The 24,105-nt window shown below is 39.1% G+C and overlaps 1 protein-coding gene and 1 long non-coding RNA gene across 7 annotated transcripts in view; one reads left to right on the top strand and one right to left on the bottom strand.

The window, feature by feature from the left end:
• The window catches only part of tns2a (tensin 2a), a 69,851-nt gene extending 49,054 nt beyond the window's left edge, over positions 1–20,797 (bottom strand). For 4 of the 6 annotated variants that reach the window (XM_028019600.1, XM_028019747.1, XM_028019676.1 and 1 more), the window contains exon 1: positions 20,205–20,797. In XM_028019600.1, the coding sequence (XP_027875401.1) occupies positions 20,205–20,333 (129 nt within the window). In that variant the 5' untranslated portion in view covers positions 20,334–20,797. Of the gene's footprint in view, positions 1–2,420; positions 2,444–9,382; positions 9,519–20,204 lie in introns of those variants that run through there. The other 2 variants (XM_028019824.1, XM_028019983.1) reach the window with 2 other exon arrangements.
• On the top strand, positions 4,393–5,365 carry LOC114148814 (uncharacterized). Its single transcript, XR_003596362.1, has 3 exons — positions 4,393–4,568; positions 4,709–4,797; positions 4,885–5,365. It is a non-coding gene; the product is annotated as an uncharacterized LOC114148814 (long non-coding RNA).
• Positions 20,798–24,105: the final 3,308 nt, after the last annotated feature.

Genomic DNA, 24,105 nt, shown 5'->3' with positions numbered 1-24,105 from the left:
GTTTTGTGGCATCAACCACTGCTGCTTCAATGAAACATACTGCAGATTACAGCAATTAACTGATGAGTTAATAAAAGCGAGGCAGTATTGAGAACACAAACAGCTTTTGCAACCATCCTACAGTATTTATATCCATTTTCAGAGAGCATGCAATCAGTTTCCTCCATAAAATTTTGCAATCGTTTGGTGAAGTGTCCACAAACACAGGCATTAGCATCCTCATGGGGCTGCGGCGAGTTTAAAAAAGCAACCAGTTACTGTCAGCTGAGGCCACAGTGGTGATGTGGGCTGAGATATAAACACAGAGAGGAGAGGCTGGCAGCATTCTTCCTGCTTCAGACACAATCACGATCACTATATAATCCAGCCACACGCAATCATGGTCAGACAGTGATACACGACTCAGCCACTCAGCGCTCTATAAGGTGCTGTAAAGCTGCTCTATGCTGGTTCATGTAAGGCAACTGCAGGGGGAAACCACAACTAAATGTGGTTGAGGTTCCACTCAATGAACCTCCATTCCCAACTCTGCTAAATAAATGCTTAAATTAAATGCTTCTGCTTAAAATGTTAAGAGCTAAAACTCATTTCAGTTTGAAAAATTCACTTGCTTATAAAGACTGTGCAGTTAAAAAAATAAAACATTTATGTACAAGTTTTATTTAGGAGGAAACTTGTTTTCAGCCCCACATGAAGCCTTTCCAGTGCAATAAAAAATGGAGGACTGGAAAGATATCCAAACCACCAGCTGAATGCACCACATTGTGAGGTGCTTTGGTTAGCTGTGATTACCCTAGAGTTGAAATGTCACAAAATTAAAACAGTATGCTATATCTACCCAAGTTGTAAGCCAAATTTTGAATTCCTAAGATGCAGTTAGTATGACTGCGATGAAGCCGACACCACGTTTAGATCATTTTTTTGTGGCAACATTTGGGGTTCATGGTAAACAGAATAAATGCTGAAAGACCACAAGACAAGAAACAAGCCATTTCTATTTACTATTAGGAAATATTCTGATACAACGAGAATCTTCCAAATACGATGTTGACGAATAAAACTGAAGGGCTATTTTACCTGTATGTCCCTTACTTGTAGTGATTTTTCTAATCCAGAGACCATCAACAGGCAAGGCGGGTGAAGTGTCTTAACCAGGGACACAAACGACACAACATTCAGTCATTCACCCACATTCACACTCTGATGGAAGCTACTATATTGCATTCACAGCTGGAAATCCTCCCAAAAACGGACTTCCCACTCGGAAAGTGGGAGAAACTTTGACTACACTCTTTTAGAACTTCTCATTTCAATATGGCCGCTCCTTGCATTAACAGCAGTAAGAAGTGGTGGAAAGAAGTGTGTTTAAAATCAGTGTAGCACCTCCAACTCTAAACTGAACAAATTAAAGTGGCTTTGAGTATTGGCCGATACCGATATTAACCCAATACAATATCAGCACCAATAATACATACATACATGTTTATGGTGTGGAATGATTGAAAAGGCTTGATCAAATGATATTACTGAAACACAGAACAATAGTTGACAGCAATAAGTATGAAAATAACTGACCCATTTAGTCCACTAAACGCTACAGCGGACTAAATACTGGAGCAGACTAAATGCTGGAGAGGCCAACATTTCAGGTGTGGACTAAATGCTGGAGCAGATTAAATGCTTCTATTGACATGCCTGGATTGGAGTTTTTAGAAGCAATTCGATAGTCTTTTTTTTTTGGACTGATTTCAGACTGATTTCCCGTATCAATATCAGATTGGGATGCCTCTAATACTTTCACCCTCAGGAAAACACAGACAACCTCTAAGACGAGGAACGCTCACTGAAAAACAGTCCTTTGGAAATAAAATTTCTTTTTGACCTCAGAACAAAATGAGTGGAAACAAAGTAGATACACATTTATAATCAGTGGAAATGCAAATACCACTGACCTGTTGGGAAAAAAATAGGCCAGTTTCAGTGTAATGTAATTTTAAAATTAGATGGTGAGTCCAGAAAATGATCAAAGCATGATTGTCAGATCATACCATCACTTCTGCATCAGGCTTTCTGCAATGTGACTAAGTGGCTAAAAGTTTAGAATGTATTTCACCAGAAGCTGCTCCTCATACCAACTTGGGAGTCCAGCAGAGGAAACCAGAATGGGGGACGTCTACAGCTTTGTGGAGGATTACAACACAGAAACAGCTGGTGGAGTCACTAAAAACAACCTGTAATGCCGAGCTCAGTCCCCAGGATGGTAATTACTGTCACCACTGCAATGAATAAAAAAACAAAAAAAAAACCTTCTTCCTCTGCAAGAGCAAATCTGTATGAACCACTAGAATCTGCTTCTGCAGCCTAAAAATAAACAACAAAGAATATTCCAAACACTTCTAAAGCAGCATGAACTACTTTACCTTCAGGTATCCTGTTCTATTCCCTCAGGAACCGAGGCATCCTGGACAAACCACCACTAGCACACAACATGTGACCACTCATGGCCTCCACCAGCCAGGGCCTGCCCACATTTCCACAGAAGTGACATGAGTTGTAAACAACAAGCTGAACCCTCGCAGAAAGCAGCGGCACTTCCAAACACGCTCACGTGCAGATGTGCGTATCCCTGCAGACAGATGGTGAAAACAGACTGCAGTCCCTTTTTCCTTTTCCTGTCCCGATGTGCTCCAGGACAGACACCCCCACCCCACCAACACACACCCCGACTTCCCAGGATAACATCTGCTACATACAACAAGCTCCTTTTTCCTGATATTTTTAGCCTCTCAGCAGGGAAACAAAAAAAAAGGAATCAGAGATTTCTGGAGTCAAAGAGTTGCTTTCTAACAAGACTCCCCCTTCCCCCCCAATCCCAACCCAAACCCTCTCGGCCTGCCGTCACAGAACAGAAGGTGGATTCAACATTCTGACAAACATGAAATTCACTAACGTGAAAAAACAAATAGAGAGAGAGAGCTCGAGTCATTCGAGGCCACGCATATCTGGAAACTCTGAAAATAGCGCTGATATTTGGACAGTGATGGACATTGTCTCTTGACCAGTCCGTCCTGACAGCAGGACGGGGGACTGTGACCAGATGGTATGAGGACATAGACCTCTCTTTCACTTATTGTTACATGATTCCCTTTGTCAGATCATTACTTTCAAGCTGAATTTCCATTAATCAAATAATTACGCAATTTGACATTTCAAAAACAAATTTGCTGAATGGAAACACTGCAAACTCTCCTTTTCTTGATAAAAAAAAGTTTTGCTGCCTGTACGAGGCGCTTTATTGGCTTAATTGAAATATAGTTTCACAAAACTTCAATGGAAAATTTTTTTCATATCACTTGTGTCAATCAACAAACGGATGTTGCCACTATCGCAAACCACCTGTGGCTTTAATTGAATTTCTTGTTTTATGGAAACATCGTGTTTCTGTGTATTTTTAACATTAGCAGAAGTTTTGCGCACATTGAACGCAGCTTCCGTCTAAGCAAAGCCATGTTCCTTCACGTGGCAGTCAAAGTTGCAGGTGCTGACAGTCTGTTCTGTAAAAGAGGTAATCACAAAAACGTCTCTAGAAGAAGATAAAATAATCAATTAAGGCTTCTTTCCTGACTAACTCCTAACCTAAATTGCACAAAGTTTAACAAAATCTGATTTGTGCTTTTTCCTTTTTCATACAACATCGGCTCCCTCAATTGACATTTAATTAAAAAATAATGGCTGTCACATATGACGTATAAAATCGCTTCTTTTTTCAATAAACTCTATCTTCTGTTATCTAGCTGGCTTAAAAATGCCACTCCAGTCATAAATCTGACACTGTATCTACAAAAAAATAATAGATAAAACAAGGTGCTCTTTAGCCAGTCAGTGTGCTTATTAGCGAATGAACAGAAATCCATCATTTTGCCTCTACACTGCAGCTCAGCCCGCTGAATGAAAGCCACAACACTTTTCCATCCACCTACAGGATAGATTAATTTTGGCTGCTTGAAAATATTCTCATGGACTGTTTCAAAATGAGCAGCATGTCTACTAGACCAAACTAATAGTTTATCCACCCAACCTTGTTCTTTTGGTATAGAATGGCCAGAAAGAATAACAGTCTACTTCTGAATCTAGTACTGAATATAACAGGTGTCCTTCCAAATTGGAGACAACTTTAGCATAAACCATCATGAACGTCTTACAGGAAAGCAACCAGGTTTTATCCCTTTCATCTGTAGCCCTCTTCTTTAAACTAAGAAGAAAACTTATGTAACATGTCTCATTTGAAAACATGTTACATGTTAAATGTTTATTCAGATATGTTTATTAATTCCCATACTTTGTCTGTTCTTGAACTGCTCACTGGAAAGTTTCCCTTTTCTCTTAATGTGATTGAATGAGCAGCTGCCCGTCTCACGATGTTGACCAATTGGGGAAAACTAAGGCACAGTAATGTAACCTATCAGGTTAGGGGGAGGGACCTTTATTAGGCAGGTTGATGAGAAGAAGGCAATACTGTACTTGAAAAAGATATGGGGTGTAATGGCGGCGCTTCACGGAAGATTCTTGTATGTTTGAGCTGTTAGTAACTGGGTTTAATATTAGTACTTTTTATGTTATGTTTTGCTAAGCAGAAATTAGTGTAAGATGGAGAAAGAAATTATTCAATGACTGGCGCTGAAGTTGAATTGTGTCTGTATTCTTTTAGGGATGAAACATGGACGCTGTTCCGTTAGCTTCTCTGTTCTGGAAGCCTTGTGCTCATAATGGCCAAATGTTTCTGCATTGAATTCTTGAGTAAGTGGAATTATTGCATTCAAATTTATTTAGGTCTTTGTAATATGTGCTATGAGCTAATTTGGGATTTGTATACTATCTAAATAGTAGGCTTTGATGGGCTGCCAAGTACCGCTGCACCAGAAGCCTGGTAGACTTCACTCATTGCATGAGGTTCATCTCCATCCCACGTGCAGACAACGGAAAGCCGGAAACTTCATTGGTTTGGACAGAAGAGGGTTTGCGTCGGATCATCTAGGATGACTGTGGGCTTTTAAGGTAACTGAGACTACACATTAGGAAAACCACACCTATGAGCTCCAACAAGTGCACCAATAAAGTATTACAATCAAGTAGTCATAAAGGACTAAAAATTCCGGATATTTCTGTTTAACAGTAAGTGGTATGATTGGGCAATATATGTCTTTTTTTCTATGATCATAAATATCGTTATTCTCATGAGTTTAAAATTCAGGTTTGATTGATTTTAAATCAAGGCTGCAAGTTATCGGTTACCCTTTGATTTTATTGCATTTATGGGAGGTTGTCGTCTCTGTAAATATTGACTAGCTAAACTATTCTAAGCATCTCCTTTTATTAAAGGAAAACTCTAGGTTCGTTGAACTTTCAATTCAAAATAAATTACACACACACACCAATTAGACACCATGCATACATGGTTTATCTGCCCAAAGTTATTTTAGCAAAGTAAAATAAATTTGAACTGCAGTAGGTGAACTGTAGATCTTTTTCACTCTGTTATTCTGGAAATAAAAAGTTGACAGAAAAATCAGTTTTCCTAATTCATACCTCTTTCTGCTCCATTGTTTGCTCGTTTACGAGAACCGTGTAGAAGAGAAGAAAAGGATAACGAAGCTAGTTTTTAATCAATAAAGTGAAGATAGATCTACTGTTTGGGGGCTTTTTCACTCAGGGATAAGAAGAATCTACATATTTTGAGGACTGTTAATTTATAGGAAAATTGGGAGTGGCTGAATCAGTATCTGCAGGTCAGAGATTCTGAGATGGCATTAAAAAATATTACCTCAAAACTTAAGAAAAATTAGTTTTAAAGGTGATCAACCGCCCAAAGTTATCCATTCTCAACCAGCCACTAAGTTTATGCACTGCAATACGCCCGGCCATTCACTGATGTGTTTGTTGATTCTTGCAAACTTGAATTCCACCCTCCATTGAGAGTCTCCCACCAGCATCTGGGTCCCTGCATCATTTGTTGGCATTACCTCTTGCGTGTGCGTGTTAATAAATGGGAGTCAGCCTGCGTGTGTGTGCGTGTGTGTGTGTGTGTTTGAATTTATCCAAAGGGTGGGACAGGCAGTGCGGGAAACAGAGACTGCCTGTTCCTTTAGTGAGGTCAGCATGTTGCCATGATCCACTTCCGCTCCCCCAGTAGGACTTCTGGTCCAAACACGACTGGGACATACAGAGAATTTCTTATTACAGCAACCGACACTTCATTCTCTATGCATATGATGTTAAATATAAATGTGCTAGGGTTAGAAATATTCCAGCTGTGCTACAATGTGCAGAAAGTGTCTGACTTTACCTAGGGTAATGCTGTTGTCCGAACAATCTGAAATTTTTCTCCTAGCTTCTACTAAGCTTGAAGGAAATCCTTCTCATTCACATCGTTTTAGAGCTGCAGATGGGAGTGAATAGCCACTAGTGTTGACCTGCAACCAGAGTAACTGCATGTGCCTCAAGGGAACGTCAACCAGCCTCTGTTTCAGCTTCCTGGCTTGGCAGTGACCAGAGGGTGTCCCAAGTAAACACAACCATCATGTGCCATCAAACCTCTCAGTTACACCCCGTAATTACAAATATAGACTACCGACTATACGCTGAACACAAGCCTCGGCATTGTATTTCTGGTCACCAAGTATCTCCATGGGACCTGCTACCCACAAGCCTGGCTGGAAGGTGACACGCTTCTTTGAATTTCCTGCCCAGGTTTTCTCAGAAAGTGGGACTTTTTCTACCTCAAGGCCACTTTCCAATCTGATTAAAATGTGTGTTGACGTCCGTTCATCCGCATGGGTTCACACGAAAGAAAAATGACCGAACTGCTATCAGAAAAGGAAAGGTTGGAGAGGTTGGACAATGTTATCTAGCTGTTAATACGAATCTGTTTTTCCTCTCGTTGCAAGTAGAATGGAAGCCAAAATTTATCGGTGGACATATTAGTAAAGGAGTCTATCATCACTCGTTACACTGGACCCTTGGTATTCGATAAGAGAAAGAGAACACAATCGCTTGAAATACTTGAGACCCTCCTCTAAAAATACTTAAAACTGCCTACTTTAATGGTTTAAACACCAAATGTACCTTAATATGCATTAAACACAGTAGAAGCCATCTTGGTACTACAACAGAAGCTAACATTCATAATCTTTTTATATCTGCTTTTGGGGTAACAGCCAATCAGTGCCAAGGAAAGTGATTGGTGCTTCTGGATTTTCTGCTTTTATATACGGCAATCATTAGCATATCAGGTGGCTTTGCACCTAGATATTTCAGCTTCTTGAGATGCGTTTTGTTTTGAATATTTTATGTATGAGCTACTAAAAAATCTTCAAATAGCCTAAGTTGGAGTCACTAAATGGCAAGTCGCTTGAAAACCAACTTTAATCAGCATCAACTGATTAAAGTTATTTGCTAGTAGAAGACACTAACTACAGTTGAAATGTGCACTATGAATATTTCATACTTGCATTAATATAACAGCAAAACCCTGGGCTGGCCGTTGCCTTCCTAAGCATTTCCTCTTGATTCTTCTGTGCCTTCAGTTCTCTGTCTCAGAGTTGTGAACACTGATGTTGCTATTCCGTGTCGTTTAAGTTGTAGTTTGTCAATGGCAGTGGAAGGTGTGAACAAAACCATTCAGACCGTGTTAACTACACTTCCAAATATTGACCAATTAAAGTTGAAGCTAGAGGAGTGCTTAAGAGATGGGGTCATTTAGACTCCGCAACCTTTTCACTCTGTGCTCAGTCTGGGGTGGTTGCTTATGAGTTTTCTTTTAATGTGGTTTTGGGAACTGATGGTATGATGGGACAACCCCCTCCACTTTCCACTGTCCAACTATAACATTTGCTGTGCTCTTCCTGAGCGTCGCGCTAAGACCATGGGAGAGTTAAGACATTTTATTGCTGGCAAAAATGTTGTAGCCCTACTCACCACAGGGTTGTTTACAGCATACACAGTTTCCGGTAAGCTTCATCAACCTGAGGCATTACATACGTCATGGCTGTACATTAGTGATTGGGTAAAATAAGATCCAGTAGTTAAAACTTCAAAAGAGTGTATGTCTCCAGCAAGTAATCGTTTCTCAGGATCCAGACCCACTGTACGAAGCAAAACATAGAACAAGGAAATGATTTCCACCAGGCAAGTAACAGCGACTCTCTGACAGTGTGACGTAACCTCTCCATCGAATATAATTTGAAAGACTGAAAGGTACAGTTTTCTCCACTGTTAGAGCTTTAGCACACAAAAAAACTGCTTAATTCAAATCTGTCTAGAAAGCTTTAAAAAAAACCAGAGATCAGAAATCTGCAAAAAATCTTCAGTTTATCTATGTGCCTTTTAAAAAAAAATAAATTAAATTGAATGAATGAGTTAAAATCTAATTTCCTTGTGTTTAACTTTAAAAATCAAACTTGTGGCAAAGACACAAAACACACAAAACTTGTGTTGTTGCTCTTGGGAAACCTTTGCACCATAGCTGTACATGCAAACACACAGCGTGTTGTCACAATTGAGCACCAACCTAGAGTACTCCTGTAATGCTGGAGTACCTTCTAAAAATGACCCTCTAATTACTTTAACTCATCTGTGATTACACATGATTTGTCAAATTAGCTACAAATCAAAAACTAAACTCCTCCAACTTCATTATATAACGGTCACCCTGGTAATGACGAGAACCCTGCCTTCTGTCCAAGTAGTGCAGCTGTTGCCCTTAGAAAGGAAATGTTGATCCAGATGGAAAAACATTGCAATTTAAAAGAAGAAATCATTAGAAAGTTACACCCAAATTTTACACTGTCAGAATAATCAGAACCAACTAGTTTGTCTTCAAAATAACCTTAGCTCGGTTTCACAAATATTTCCAATATTGTATTAAAATTGCTCATGAGCAATAGCTGAAACATTGTGAATGTGTGTGAGAATGTTGAACATGTCACATGACCCTCGGTTCACAACGTCTAATGTCAGCTTAATGAAGTGTGATACTTTGAGCAAGTTCCCAGAGAGGGGCGGCAAGAAGTCAATGCTTCTCCCATACAAACACAATGAGAGAGAGGAAAAGACAAGATAAAATATCTGTGCAGGGAAATGAAAAAATGGAATCTAGAATTTAGTATGCAGATCGTTTCAAACCCCCAAAAATCCTGAATGATAGTTTTGTAAAACCACTAAAGGAAGTACTCTGAGGAAGTACTGCTGCACATGAAAACTCCTCATTCTACATCTGTCTCCCACTCTGTTAACACACACTTCAGACCAACAAGTCAGTCATAGAAAACTGAAAACCAGACCCTTCAAACTTTCCGACTTGTCTGACTCCCTCTCCCAAGCTTACCTTGTTCATTTTCCCACTCATCTTGTCCCCTAGTTTCAGACGCAGCGCCTCATTCCCAGTGAAGCCATCTACAACATGCCCTGCTACAGACTGTGTGAGGTAACTTGTTTTCTTTGCTCTGGTCCTCCCTGGGATCTGGGACTGCGAGGTGGAGCTAAATCCATGTGTGGAGTACTATTACTGTGAGCTAAAAGCCTGATTGGTCGCTTCCAGGAGGAGCGTTATGGTCCGGATTTCAGATTGGCTGCATTGTCCAACAATACAGTTTCAAGCCTTCAAGCCCTATAAGGTGATTTTTATTCATAATGTTTTGTGATTCAAATTAAAAAATGAAACCTATTTAACTCACAACTTTGAATTTCAGATACACAGATACCGTGTCTATAAGAGAAAGTATTAAAATCATTTGGTAAAAATAGAAAGAAAAAAAAAGAAAATAAAGATTTTCTGCCTCGTGTTCCTACAATGGCAAGTTAGGGCCATTGTAGATAGCAAACAAAGGAATGCAATTCTGCCAAAAAACTCAGAAATTTTGAGATTAATCTCAGATATTTTCTAGAAAAAAACTGGAAATTTCTGAGTGTCAAAAGTTAAATATTTTCAACTTTTGAAACTCAGAAATGTCTAAGTGTTTTTTTTCTAGAAACACTCTGAGATTAACAAAAAATTTAAAAAGTTTTCTGTTGGAAATTTACTCCTAATTTTTATTCTATCTGCAATGTCCCTAATACACCTTTGTATGTTACAGCCAGTGGCTGAAGGTGGTTCCAGACTTGCAAGATTTCTTATCTGAAAAGGAATTTGTAACAAAAGCAGGTAATTGCAAAGTTGGAAACATCTTAACTTTTCATTCGGCTCTTGGAATTTCTAACATTTTAGAAATTTAAAGTACATCTTTTACTTTAAACACACGTAGAGGCCTTTATCATAACAGGCCTGAAGTTCAAGTTTTTGGAGGAAATATATTTGTAAAATATATTTACAAATATATTTTAGTGCACAGTTTTAGTGCTGTGGTACTTTATATAACCAGACTGAAACTGATCATATACGCAATTATCTTCTGAAAAACTTTACAGCTGTATATTTAAAAAATAGTATTTCACTTTGTGGTCACATCTCCGTCTGATTTAATGTTTGTTTGCTGATAACTTTTTTGCTAATTAATGGTTTGAATCTGAGTCATAATCATACGCTGTTTGCCTTTCACAGTGAGGATTATTGTGACTATATGTTCAATATATTACATTTTCATTATATTTATCAGTCTATCAACTTATTAACAATATTAATTTTATGGAGCATTATAGATCTAAACTTTGAGAAAATCTCTTTATGCAAGTCTATATATATATATATATATATATATATATTTTGCTCTGTAAAAAGTTCTCTGTAGTCTGTTCTATGCATAAACATCCCAGCAGAGGCAGCAATGCTTCACTGTGGGTCAGTAGCATATCCTAGTGGTGAAATAGAAAATTGCAACTGAATTTTTTTTTTTTTTTAGCAATTTATCACTTTTATCCATCTTTTATTTAGAACTTCTTTGCATCCAAGAGCTTGAACTCTTTAACTGAATCTTTTAAACTCTGACTTTAGATTTTGCTTTGTTTGAAAACTGAACTAATCTTTCCAAGTTTTTTTTTCTGCAATAGTAAAAGCATTTTTTTTAATGCATAGTTCAATATAATTAAAGCAACAAAGTGCTTATGGTCAACAATACTTTATACTCATGGATAAATGCACATACATTCCTCTTAAGTTGCCCGTCTCTAACTGTAAGCTCTTAATATTCTCCAGTCTGAGACTTTTGTCTGCTGCTACAGTCTCTTAGTCACTTCCATATGTGTTGCACTCATGAGAAGGCTGCACAGTATAGTAGTTCCAAATGGGAGTTTGAGTTATGACATGTGTAGTAAGCCCCCCTTGACCCCCACTTACCAAAAAGCATGTGCAGTAATGCACGCCGTTTCTTCTGCTCAAAGATTTCCAGTTCATGACGGAAAAATGGAGACCTACAGAGCCCCGCTAAAGTTTCATATGCCTTAAACTTGTACATATTTCTTCATATCAAAAGCACAAGCTTTACTGTATATTGTTGGGATTTTATGTATCAAAAGGACAGAGAGTAACACTCTGTGCAACAAGAGAAAATATTTTACAAGTATATATATATCGGAAGTGTGGTGGCCATTTGCATTAAGCCCCCTTTATTCTGATACCACAAAATAAAATCCAATGCAACCACTGGTCGTTAGAGGTCACTTGTTTGTCAAATAGGCCTCAGAGGTTTGTTAGTAAGAATGAAAAGTAACGAAGACAGAAGAACAACACAACAGACAGGACAGGGAGGATGTTGTGGAGAAGATTAAAACATGTCTGGATTCTTAAAATAATGTCTAAACCTACATGACCCTGTGTAAAAAATAAAATGAAATAAAAAAAAAAAAGTGATTGCCACCTGGTTGGGAATGGTTGGGAAACCCTGAGCAGCAACAACTCCCTTCAAGCATTTGCAATAACTTGCAGAGTCTTTTCCAGCTGTGGAGGAATTTTGGCTCAGTCATCTTTGCAGAATTGTTGTAGTTCATCCATGTTGAATGATTTAACATGAACAGCCTTTTTAATCTCATGCCACAGCATCTTGATAGAATTCAGGTCAAGACTTTGACTACGCCACTCCAAAGTCTTAATTTAGTTTTTCTTCAGCCATCCAGATGTGGACTTGCTTGTGTGTTCTGGATAATTGAACTGCTTCAGAACACAAGTTGGTTTCAACTCTTTCAGAATGTTTAGTGGAATTCATGGTTCCACTGATCACAGCATGACTTCCAGAATTCATGGTTCCACTGATCACAGCATGACTTCCAGAATTCATGGTTCCACTGATCACAGCATGACTTCCAGGTCCTGAAGCAGTAAACAGCCCAGCCCACCACACTACCACCACCATGTTCTACTGTTGGTATGATATTTTTTCTAGTGTTACTGTTATGCCAAATGGGACACAGACCTTCCAAAGAGTTCAGATTTTGCCTTGTCAGTCCACAGAATGTTTTCACACCACTGTATCCCTCCAGCACTGTGCTGTAAGAAATATTTCTGTATTTAACAGTGAAAAACAGGAAAAATCCGTAAACTATGAAACAATTTAAAAACATTAATTTGATGTGAAATTAAATGGTAATTTGCACATATCACATTTGTACATTTATTTTATAGGTTGTTATGGCAAAACATTTTCATTTAACTGTGAATTCCGTGATCACAATGCCATCTAACTATAAAAGAATTTTTTTTTTTTTTTTTACTGTGGAATCTACTTTTTTCTTTCTATACAGTATGCTTTGTCAGTCAGTCACACTGAATCCCCATAAAATGTATTTCAAATTGTGGCTCTATTGTGGCAGAATGTGTATAAAGTTCAGTTGGTATGCATGAACAGAAATAACCAGGGAGGAGGAGTGGATAAAGAGGTGAAAAAAGGTGGACTAACAAAAAACGAGGGGATCAAGTGAGACAGGAAGTCGGTGCTTGGTCTGGAATGAGGGGTTAACTTGTGGGTAAAGTGGGGGAGGGTCATTTGGGAAGAAAGTTATGGTTACTGTGTATGGAACGGGGTCCGGGATAATAAATTTAGACATTTTGTACTCTTTTGGTAAACACCCAGACTGAATCATGAATCTAAATGTCACTGCACAGCAAATGGTCCCTTCTGACAACAAACTGCGAGGTATTCCGTGTTGCTTGACAAATTATAGGGAACAACAGGTGGGCCTCTGCTCTGTCTGCAAGACGGAATTTACTGTCCAGAGGAAAAGGAAGGCCTTGGACCCCTCTTGGAGGTAAATGGGAAAGAGTTGAACAGAGAAGGAACCCCTGGCCAAGAGGAAATGAGGCTGGAAAGGGAGGGTCGAGACAGGGGCAGAGGGCTTTGTAGCTCGACAATGATGGATTGTACAACACAGCACTAAGCCAAAACCTGATCAGGTACAGCTGTTTAAATGTGCAAAAAACCTGAGGAAGAGCACATGAGACACAGACAGGATACCACTGAGCACTTGTTCGCATTTGATAAAATCCTCTCTGTGAAGACCTCGGTGGGTCCAGCTCAACATTTTTGCGTGTCAGAGAAGAAAATATTTTTGGTGCATAGTTTCCCGGGAGTGGGTGTTTCTTTTCAGGGCGGAGCTGGGATTTGTTGGAGACGTACTGAGGGAGGAAATGGTTTGTGTCTTTCCCCCTCTTTTCCCTCGACCAGCTTTCATCTGTGTGACTGCTACATGAAAACAAGCAGCATTCCTCAAATACATCTTGGAGTTTGGGACAGATCTTTGTTTGCAAGCCACAGGAATCCAGTCTACAACAGTCTTCCCAAAGGCCTGGGCTTTATTGGGGGAATTTACCTCCTTTTTTTCTTCCCACACATCAAGGAGTGTCAGGGTTACATCTATTTTCATTCGGTTCAGTTCTTTGCCATTCATAGGGGACGGGGCGTGTGTCTGTATTTAAGTCTCACTGGTCACTGTTCCTTCCTCTGACGGGTGTGTGTTTGCTGTGAATGCTTGTGGCTAAAGGCGCCTATATTCGTCATCTAAACTTAATCTTGAAAATAAATTACAGGAGAACAAAATATATATATATAACTCCTGACACACAGCCAGGTTTCTATATGACTTGAAAGTTAACAGCATGTGCAAGTAAAGGCAAAAGAGTATGTGTGCAGTTTTAAGTTCCTGCTTACTAGAAGAATCAACAAACATTTTATGTAAAAATGTCACCCTGTTTCAGATTATGAAATTTGTGTATGTGTTTCTGATGCAAAACGAACTTCATCAAATCTCATCTCATCAAATACATAATGATCATGATATGACCAAAAAATGTCTTTCTAATGAGAATGTATCAAATGGATTTATTTACTGGTAATACTGAAAACTTGTGTCATAAGTTTTCAATATGGATGACAAATATCCATACTGAAATATGAATATGCAGAATATATGGATCTGCTTGTAAGCAACAATAAGGAGTGTAGAACACATTTGGAACCAGGGTTGGTCAACAATTTAAATCTTAGCTTCACAAGATGGACCAACCCAAAGTCAGCAGCCAGACCATTGAGGTGTTGTCTCAAAAAGCATTTTTTAAGAAGTTTTTGTTTTGCTAAAAAAACTTCTTAAAAGTTTTTGTTTACTATGTTTCCTTTTGTCATCTGTCAGTACAAAACATCTGTTGATTTCCACAGATATGATTGTGCTAAAATGGAAACTTCTCTCTGCCAATGATCCTTCAACCTGTTTGCTCAATATACAGAGCTGCTTCTACAGCTAGTTTTTTCTCGGTGTCAGTATTTGTGTTTCCATTAACCATAGAAATGCGAAAATTTAAATTATAATAAATTTGCTTAATGGATAGATGCCAATTTCTAAAAAAAAAGTCACGTTTTTCGCTAAGTTTTTGCGTTGGGATGAGGTGTTTTTTTTGGCCATATCGAAACAGATGTACTTCACTTAACTGCTTGTATAACTCTTTGAATTATACAAGTTGCGTGATCAACAGTCGGCTATTACTAAGGGAGAAAACCACGAAGAAGACAACAGGAAGGAGTAGGATGATTTTTTTTTCCTACAACAGTGTGCAGCTGGCTCTACCAGAGCTCTCACAGCATCACACAATTCATAAAAAGTTGTGTTATTCCAAAGTGTTGAATCCATCGCTTTTCTGTAAAATTACCAACTGCAATTTCCCCAAAATGACGCTCGTGTAGCAGCTGCCAAGTACAAAGGGTTTGTCACTCCAATGTCTGAATAAGACGCTGACTTCTCCGCTGATGGTTGAGAGATGAGCGCTAACGCCATGGCTGAATTGTGAATATACTGTATCTCATGTAACTGTTTACTGTTGACAGGATTTTTAATAACTTATGTGAACAAACTTATTCACTTGTGATTTAAATGTATTTTTTTAATTTAATGGAAACACTGCAATTGCAATATTGCAATAAAGGATGTTAATTTTATTTTAAAATAACCCAGTAGAAATTGCAGTTTTAAATGCTGAAATATTTAATAAGAAATCAATAGATATTTTTCAGGATTGATCAAAGTTCAACATACAAATATTAAGAATTGAATGGTGTTTCAAACAAACTTAAGCTGTTAGGCATTAGTCTAAATTGCTCAGGCTTAGGACCATGATGAAAACCTTTTCAGAATATTCCATTCAAGTGTGTCTGAAATCTAAATTAAATTCCCAGAACCCACACTTAAAAATTCCTGACTTCAAGGAACATTCTGACTTTAGGAAGTTCTAACCTCCTGCCATCATACATATCTACACTAGGGAAACTGACAACTCTCCTAGTTAGTGTTACAGTGAAAGCTTTAGAACAAAGCTGCAGGCACACCGCTCTCCTTCCTCTGCCAAATGAAGTTGGCAGACTAACTTCTGTATTTATGTTTGACTTGCACGTGAGTCCGCTAATGACTCTCAGACTTGTGCCCTTTGGAGCACAAGTCTGATGTCTGCTTGCCTGTAAAAATGTATCTCTCAGATCAACAGAGGTGAGTTGATAAAAAGAAGTCATAGCTAGTGAGTGTTGAGGACGAAACCCAAAATGTGACTGTTTTCAATCTGTTTTCTAAAACTCAAAACACTTAGACCCGAACATGTATCCCCTCTGATCTATGACTCGACCACCTGAGCAGAGCATGTGGACCTTTTTTTTTTTTTTAAATATTATGTGTTGTCCAGGCACATTGTGTCATTTTATAGCACAATCAAGAAACTGTTACCTTCAGTTGCTGTGTGTATCAAATATGGCTTAAAATATATTTTACTTCCTAATTTTACTCCCTGAAATTGGACCTCTGTGTCTTTCAAAACTGATACCTCTGTAACTCTGCCTTCAGGAAGTCATCACAACATTGCTCCTCTATAAACCTTTCATAACATGTTTCACTTATATCACCTAATGAGAATGAGGTCGTATAATGAGCTCAAATAGTGTGCAGTTCCACCAACTGTTAGCTAATTACTTCTGACTAGTCTGAAGGAGCTGAGTGAGGGAGTCATGGGGAGAGCTGCTGTGTGAATCAGAAGCTTTGAAACTTGGAAATTGCTGCTCCAAGGAAGAGCTTTACACTCATAGGTGGAGCTACGTCCCCCAAGGAATCAAGACACTCTTGGTATGTTTTTGATGGAAGAATGATATTATAACAAGCTGTAAAGCTCCAAAAGTCGATTTTACAGATTACTGTTCCGTTAAAGCTATTGACTCTTGCTGCCATGTGGTGTTCAGATCCAGAATCCAGCTGTAAAAATGTTTTTTTTTGTTTGTTTTTTTTACTAACGCTCTGCTCCACAATGGTCCTGGCATAAGGAAGCATAATTGTTGAAAAGAATTCCACAATCAGTTTTCTGATAATGCTACTCACTGGATCTTTATTTCTTCCTGAGGCCTTGTAAACATAAATAAGAATTTAATGTGAGGAACCTATTTATATTCTGTGAGAAACATCTATTTCCCATTGTTGGCATGTCTTCAGTTTGTCATGCAATCATGTTAAGAATTGTTTTTTTTCTTGTTAGCCCAGAAAGATCTTGGTTTGGTCTACAAATGTAAACATGTGGTTCGTGCCAGGAAAATACAAACAAATCTTCAAGTTCACGTTTCTGAGCAGCAACATGCCTCACGTGTCTTCTAAAACATCAACAAATTAGGATTTTAAAAGAATGTATCGTTAGAAAGACCACCATAAATAGATGCATGTTTGTCTCCTCTTGCTCGGGATCGTTTGGATCCAACCAGTTCCCACACCCCTAGTCGTCCGGGTCAGTCACCACAGGATGACGTAGTCCAGAAAGCTTCACATTCCCACGCTGCTCTGCATGTGATTCAGAGCCACTGGGACCAAACACACACACACATGTAGAATGTTCATAGAACATGATGAAACGGAGCCATGCTCCAGAGAGTTGTGACTGTGGGTCAGAGGTCGGGGTTTTAAGTGTTCTTATGGTGGCTCCAGGGCAGGCGGCCGGCCTGCCTGTGTTTACATGACGATAGCTTTGCAGCATTGCTATGGTCGCCACAACAGAGCCATTGTAGCTGCGCAGATGTGATGTGATGCCATGATTATCCACATCTTTTAAACAAAGAAAATACATTCTCACATTACTTCAAAAAGTAATGTGAGAATACAAAGGGAATTTTGTATTTTGGAATCTATTCCTCTCCTGTACCTAAATCCTTAAATGTATAGTTCAGTTTTCCTTCTTTCTATAGTTTGAGGTTGCAGAGGTCTACAGTCTATTCCAACAGCAATTGGGTCAAAGGTGGGGAGCACACGACCAGCACATTAAAGCTGGTGGTGTTACATACAAAAGTATGTAACTTTTATAAAAAAATATATTTACATATTTGTTAAAGCTGTCACTATGTTGTGACACTATAGTGTGAGACAATCTGTGAAAAGATCAATCTCCTCCACTTACTCCATGAGATGCTATTGCTGTCTAAAGAAAAGCAAGGCTACCGGTTAAAAATAACCAATCAGAGCCAGGAGGTGGGTCTTAGTGTTGTCAATCAACGTCATGTACTTTGTGCTAAATGTGCTAACAGTGAAGAAACAACTTGCCGTGACAGAGAAACAGTTTAACCGCCGTCATCAGTGGGCATGGTATCTAACTTGAGCATCTACAACAAGCTCTGCTAGCTGCAGTGTATCAAAGAGCAAGAATAGGATCTCCTTAAAGAGGCCCTAATTCAAGACATCAAATTGCAAAGTCAAATTTCTTTTTAAATTAAGTAGTGTTTGGCATATACAGCATTTTTACAACAACTGAAGGTAACTGTTTCTTGATTATGCTATAAAATTACACAATGTGCATGAAAAATACTTAATATTGCCCCTTTTAAAGATTACAAAGCAGGACTGAAGACTAGAGTATGAGATGAATAGTGAATTGAAAGTAATTTTGAGCTCATTAGCATACTAAAACCAGGTGAGACATGGCAAGTAAAACTGAAGAGTACTTTAGAAGATAATTATTAATCTACAGCCAGGTCAAACCAGGTGGGACATAGCTAAAATAGGACTAGATGTGAGATCATTGACATTTTTAGCTCATATTTTATTAACTCATTTAATTGAGTCAAATCCTTTAATTACTCGTTGCTGTGTTTGTAATATTTTGTTTTTATCAAACTCCCTGTCTTGTAAATGTGATCTTAGATTTCAATGAGACAGCCCCGCATAAATTAAGGTTAAATAAAACAATTTTAAAATAGAACCAAATGAAACAATTTTTAGTATCGAACAGCATAACAGAGAACACCGTGAACTACTATCAGGTGGGAAATGATTATCAAAATAATGTCAAGTAGGAATATGCTATGCTGTATACAATAGAAATTAAATTTGGCCTACGATAGAGATCTGCACTCTACCGGCTAACCACGGCAATGTTTGTTGATGATGTAACCATCTGGAATCAAAACAGAGCATGCAGGAAGCAGCATGGCTGAGAGTACAAGGGAAGAGCGCATTAAAAAGGCAGATGTGAAAACATCAATTATCTGGACCTGGTTCATGTTTAACCTCCCACAGTCTTAGCACGATGCTCAGGAGGAGCGCTGCTTATGTCACGGTCAGACAGCGGGGAAGCGATTTGTAAAAACCTAACAGCGACATACAGTATGTAGTTAACTGAATAGCAGCAATGCTGCTGACTACAAGTTCCAGTCACAATACCAGGAATTAAAAGCAGGATTTAATGCAGACATCCATTATTGTGTTCTATATAGAGATATATTTTTTATTTCTTTATTTAACTTTTATTAAACCACTTAATCATTGTTATGCTGCTGCCCAAGATTACCAGGCCTCACTTAAAATTTGATTTCTTTTTAAGGAATACTTGGTAATGATAGGCAGCAACATAAAACAAAAGTTACAAACAAATAACATCAATCAAAACGAGTGCTTTTTTTTGGTTTTGTTTTTCTTTCCTCCCCTCCAGGGAGTCTTTTGTGGGCTCTAGTGTCCCTTATATGACAATAGGCTGACAGGAAAGGGGGAAGGAGAGGGGGGAAGACGTGGTAAATGTTGCCGGGTCCGGGAATCGAACCCGCGACGGCCGCGTCAAGGCCTCCAAACGTTCCCTACGCCACCACAGCACACCCCGATGAAAACGAGTGTTAATACAAATATTATATAATATGATATTCCACTCAATTAGTATGGGATTTTGTTTCCCTTTCTATTGTAAGTTATACAAACTGTATTGTGATACACATTGTTACTGCCACCCATGGTGATATATATCGTGATATGAATTTTATGCCATATCGCACATCCCTAATGCTAAGTGTGAGAAAGTTATTTATTTCAGGTGCAAAATAAGTAAATGAGAACCAGGTGTGAGACAAAAACAGAAGAAATGACAACAAGCTTGTGGACAGAAACTGGATACATCACAATATTAGCCCTTAAATATAAATCTTCAAGATGATCCTAATAACAAATACAGAACAATACAACTGCAGTCATATATTGAGCAATAACAATCCCGAAACACAAATCCCAGAGATTTTGACAATATCTACACAGTATCCTCAGGATTCCTCAGCCATGTGCTACAAATGACAGAAATAACATGCTTTTTCAAGTCTTAAATCAGAGTGTAAGCAAATCTCAAAAGTAGCAGACTATAGCATGTGAGGCCTTATGGTGCAAAACATAAACATGCCTGTGACGATCTAAATGAAGTCTCATCCTACACACACGCACACACACCTAGTCCACATACCAACCTTAGTGAGCCTCATCCTGACGCTGTCACTCCTCTCCAGACTCCTTCTCTTCAGAGACGAACTTTGGACCACCGGCACCGGCTGCACCTCTCCCTCCCCACACCAATCCGAGCTCAGGACACAACCCATATAGGTGGTCGAGGTCCGGGAGTCTCTCTCTCTACCTTCTCTCCGTCTGTTCACACTGCAAGTCTTCTTCTCCACCTCCGTCCTCCTGGGCAGCTGTTTTTGTCAGTTGGAGAGGAGGAGATCGAGGCCCTTCCCCTTTTCCTGGCTCTCGCTCTGGAGTATACACTTTCTCTGCCCTTCTCTCCAACTTTTACCAAAACATTCTCTTTTAAAAACACCTCGCTGCTTGCTACCTCAAGGATCCCCCGACTTTGTGTCGTAAAACATGACTTTTGTTGATTGGCCTCCTCCTTTTCTCCTTACATCCCTGGTTCCTCTTTCAAAGCATCAAAACTCAGATTCACGAACTCATCCTGCGCTTCCTTCGTCTCCGTCTCCTTTCCCGATTCCCCCATCCTGAAGACAACGTGCGTCTCTCCTATTCCCCCCTCCGTCTCACTCTCCTCCTGCGTCTGCCCCTTCTGCTACGGTTGCCTCACTCTTACATATACAATTACTTCTCTGTTCTCACCTCCCCACCCATCTCTCCTCCTCAGCTCCCCTCTGTTTCCTGCTCCCAGATACATGCAGTCACTCCTTAGCCCCAGCAACAACACATTGTTGGTATTGTGCGGGGGACGACCAAGAAAAACTCGGCAGCTGTTGGGATGCTGCGGCAGGATCCAGTGACTCAGGGTGGACTGAGGGCCTCTCTTGTTTACCCTGCAGTGGTCTCTTTGTTGCAGACAGAAAATGACTTTCTTGTCCCGAAGATTACCCACCTATTCAGTGAAATAACGTAAATGTTATGAGATGGGGATGCCATGTGTGCCTTTGACTTTTTCTTTTTCATTTTTTTGAAAAGATAGGTATGTTCACAAATTACGCTCATTACGTAAGTGTGAAAATTGTTTTTGCTCCTCACAAGCTCTTTTCTGTTGTTTATTGCTCTTCCCTCGAGTGTTCTGGCTAGTACGCAAGAGCTCGTAAGGCTTGGAAGTAAGAGACTGTACCCCTTAAAAGGCAAATTCTTGATGATCCTCCAAAATCCTCCTCTTTTTTCTCCTCCTCTTTCTCATAAGTTGGATTGACTTTCTGCATCTCCCCTCTTTCTCCCGTTGTTTTCCTTTCGCTCAATGTTCCCCCCATGCCTTTCTTTCCTGTGTTCAGACAAAACACCAATGCATGCTCACCTAAAGTCAGCCCATCATATCCAACCCTTTACATTGTATCTTGTATCCATACACTGGGCCATCCTTTGGTTGACACACTTATTTCGCTTTCCCTCAATCCCTCATTTTCCTGTGCATTTCGGTTTCAGGCATGAGCTCAGGCTGCAGATGGTGTTTACAACAAGCCCCCTCCTGGTTTTACTTGCCATGAAATTAACTCCTTCTAATCAACCCCTGCCAGTTTCAAAAGGATTTTCTCCAACTTACACATGGTGGTACATGCAGCTTTACATATAAAAATAAACCCTTAAACAAAGTTTAAACAAATGTTCCTCGTGAAATTGCATGGGAAGCAACGTCATGAACAACATGTAGTTGTGAATGAGTCTCTTGCGTCACTCTAGCTGGATGTGTTACCACTCTTATCAAGAATGAAAGAGCTCATTTGATTGGTGTCCAGGCTAAGCATCTTAACTTTAAAACAAATGCCATGAGTTTCAAATAGGATTGAAACTCGTGACGTTTTACATCCCTGTTCCAATGGGATGTAAATTCCACTAAGTTTTCCTGAAAACTTAGTGGAAACCCACTTTATCCAAGCCTGATAAAAGCACTCTTTAATTTGTACAGTGGGTATGGGCTCCCTTCTGTCTACAGAAACGATTGCTTCCTAGATATGTGGACTTTGTTGAAGTTTGAAATTCTACCTAATCGCTAACATTTGGCCTTGATGTAAGTAATGTGTCAGTTCAATGCTATGAAGATTACCAGAAATTGTCTGCAGTGTAAACGACCATCCTCCACTTCCACTGGGAAAAAATCCAGCTCAATGGGAGAAAGCCCAGACAGTGCACTGAAGGGAGATGAGAATTGGGCAGAATTACACAGGAAGGCAATGGTCAGGCTAACTTTATACACTCCAAAACCAGTTTTGATGTGTGTTTGGGATCATTATATTGTCGGAACACTGAATAGGCTCAACACACAGGAAACGACGACTAACAGCAGTAGGTGAAAGTTTGAACCCAGTACATGGGATGCAATAATGGCAATGGGGGCAGCAACAAAAGCTGAACATTTCTCAACTTTCTTGTCGCATTGCACGTGTACATCTACATGTATGAGCTTGAAATTTCACATGTACAAATTTCGCCCGTGGCTTGGCTGTAGGGAAGCAAGTGATTATAACATAGGAAATGAATGGGGTAGGAGGGATGTCACTTCCCGTGCATCAAGCCCTTAAGCTTTTTTAGACTTCAACTATCTGACTAAATCTGTCAGAACAAAGTGGTTAGGATGTGTTTGAAAAGGATCAGAAACCATTAAGGCTGAAACCTGAACTGAAAGATATTGTCCATGTCCAAAGTACTTTAGAAGTTAACTTAGAAAAGTTAAAGTGTCCATGTCAAGCCGCTCTGAAGTAATCCCCAGATCCGAAGTCTTCAAGTGGGACTATTTACGTACATCTTCAAACAAGGTAATATCCTCTGGAGAAAGTTTTATTGTATAGTGAAACTACATTTGAGCTGCTCAACAACAATGGCAAGATGTATATCATTTTTTGGTCTTGAAGGCCTCAATTTTCAGTCTTGAAACCTGAGAACACTAAAACAAATGTCAAGGATGGGCGGTGGCATCATGCTGAAGATCAGTTTTGTTCCCAGTGGTACTATTGAATTGCACAAATAAAACTTATTTTAAACAACTGTTCCAATGGGACCTCAAAATTTGCTTGAAGCAAAGCTAACTGAACCCCAACCTGAATCTGACAGAAAATACAGGAGTTACTGTTAAAAAGGCGGGTCTATGTCAGGAAACCATTTTAATTCCTGATGAGATCATATATTGTGCTGGTATTATGCCAAGACCTTGTTATGGCCTGTTTGCAAGGCGAACATGGAGTCGATTAGTAAAAATTTGAACCAAAATTAGACTTTTGCACTTGATTCTTGTCATGAAAAGTTGTTTAAGTTGTATCTTTGGTGCTAATTCTTCCCTGAAATCCTTACAAGTACTATTGTGACATTGTTACTCCCAAACTAGATCTGACAACTGTATCATGGGGTACAAAAAGAAAAAAGATTTTTATATTTTGTCATTCAAACAAAAAATTGCAGAATTCTTGGCACTCTATAGCAGACTTGGTAGAAATTTCCTTAAGTCTGGGTCAGTCAGATTAAATACATATTGATGGTTTTTTACAGGGAAGAAAAAAAAGGAAGAGAAAAGAAGGAAAAGATCTGAGAAGATCAGCAAATTCCTTATATGGTGAGAGAACAGAAGGGGTCATAATGCTAGTGGGGAAAAAGCTCAGGAAACAAAGATGCCCAGAAACAAATACAGTTTGAATGAAGTCATTTACAATACTAATCCAAAGGCCTCTTCCACTAGGGGTGTTTGCTGACTGAGGAGTGATCACCTTCACTGGCAAATATGTAAATCATAATTTTTTTTTTTTACAATCAGGTATTTTAAAAGCCTTTGGGATTTGGCCTCAGCTGTTTCCAAGCATCTGTTTTTAAGAATCAGTCTTGGAATACTCCATGAGTTCACCAAGTATATGTGTGTTTCTTTCCTTGTAAGGACCATTTTTCTAGCAAATGCTACATTGTGGGGACCGA

This window comes from Xiphophorus couchianus, chromosome 1 (genome assembly GCF_001444195.1).
Source record: "Xiphophorus couchianus chromosome 1, X_couchianus-1.0, whole genome shotgun sequence".
Classification (NCBI taxonomy): domain Eukaryota; kingdom Metazoa; phylum Chordata; class Actinopteri; order Cyprinodontiformes; family Poeciliidae; genus Xiphophorus; species Xiphophorus couchianus.
Note: the sequence above shows the minus strand (reverse complement) of the source record. Positions and strands in the feature narration are given on the sequence as shown.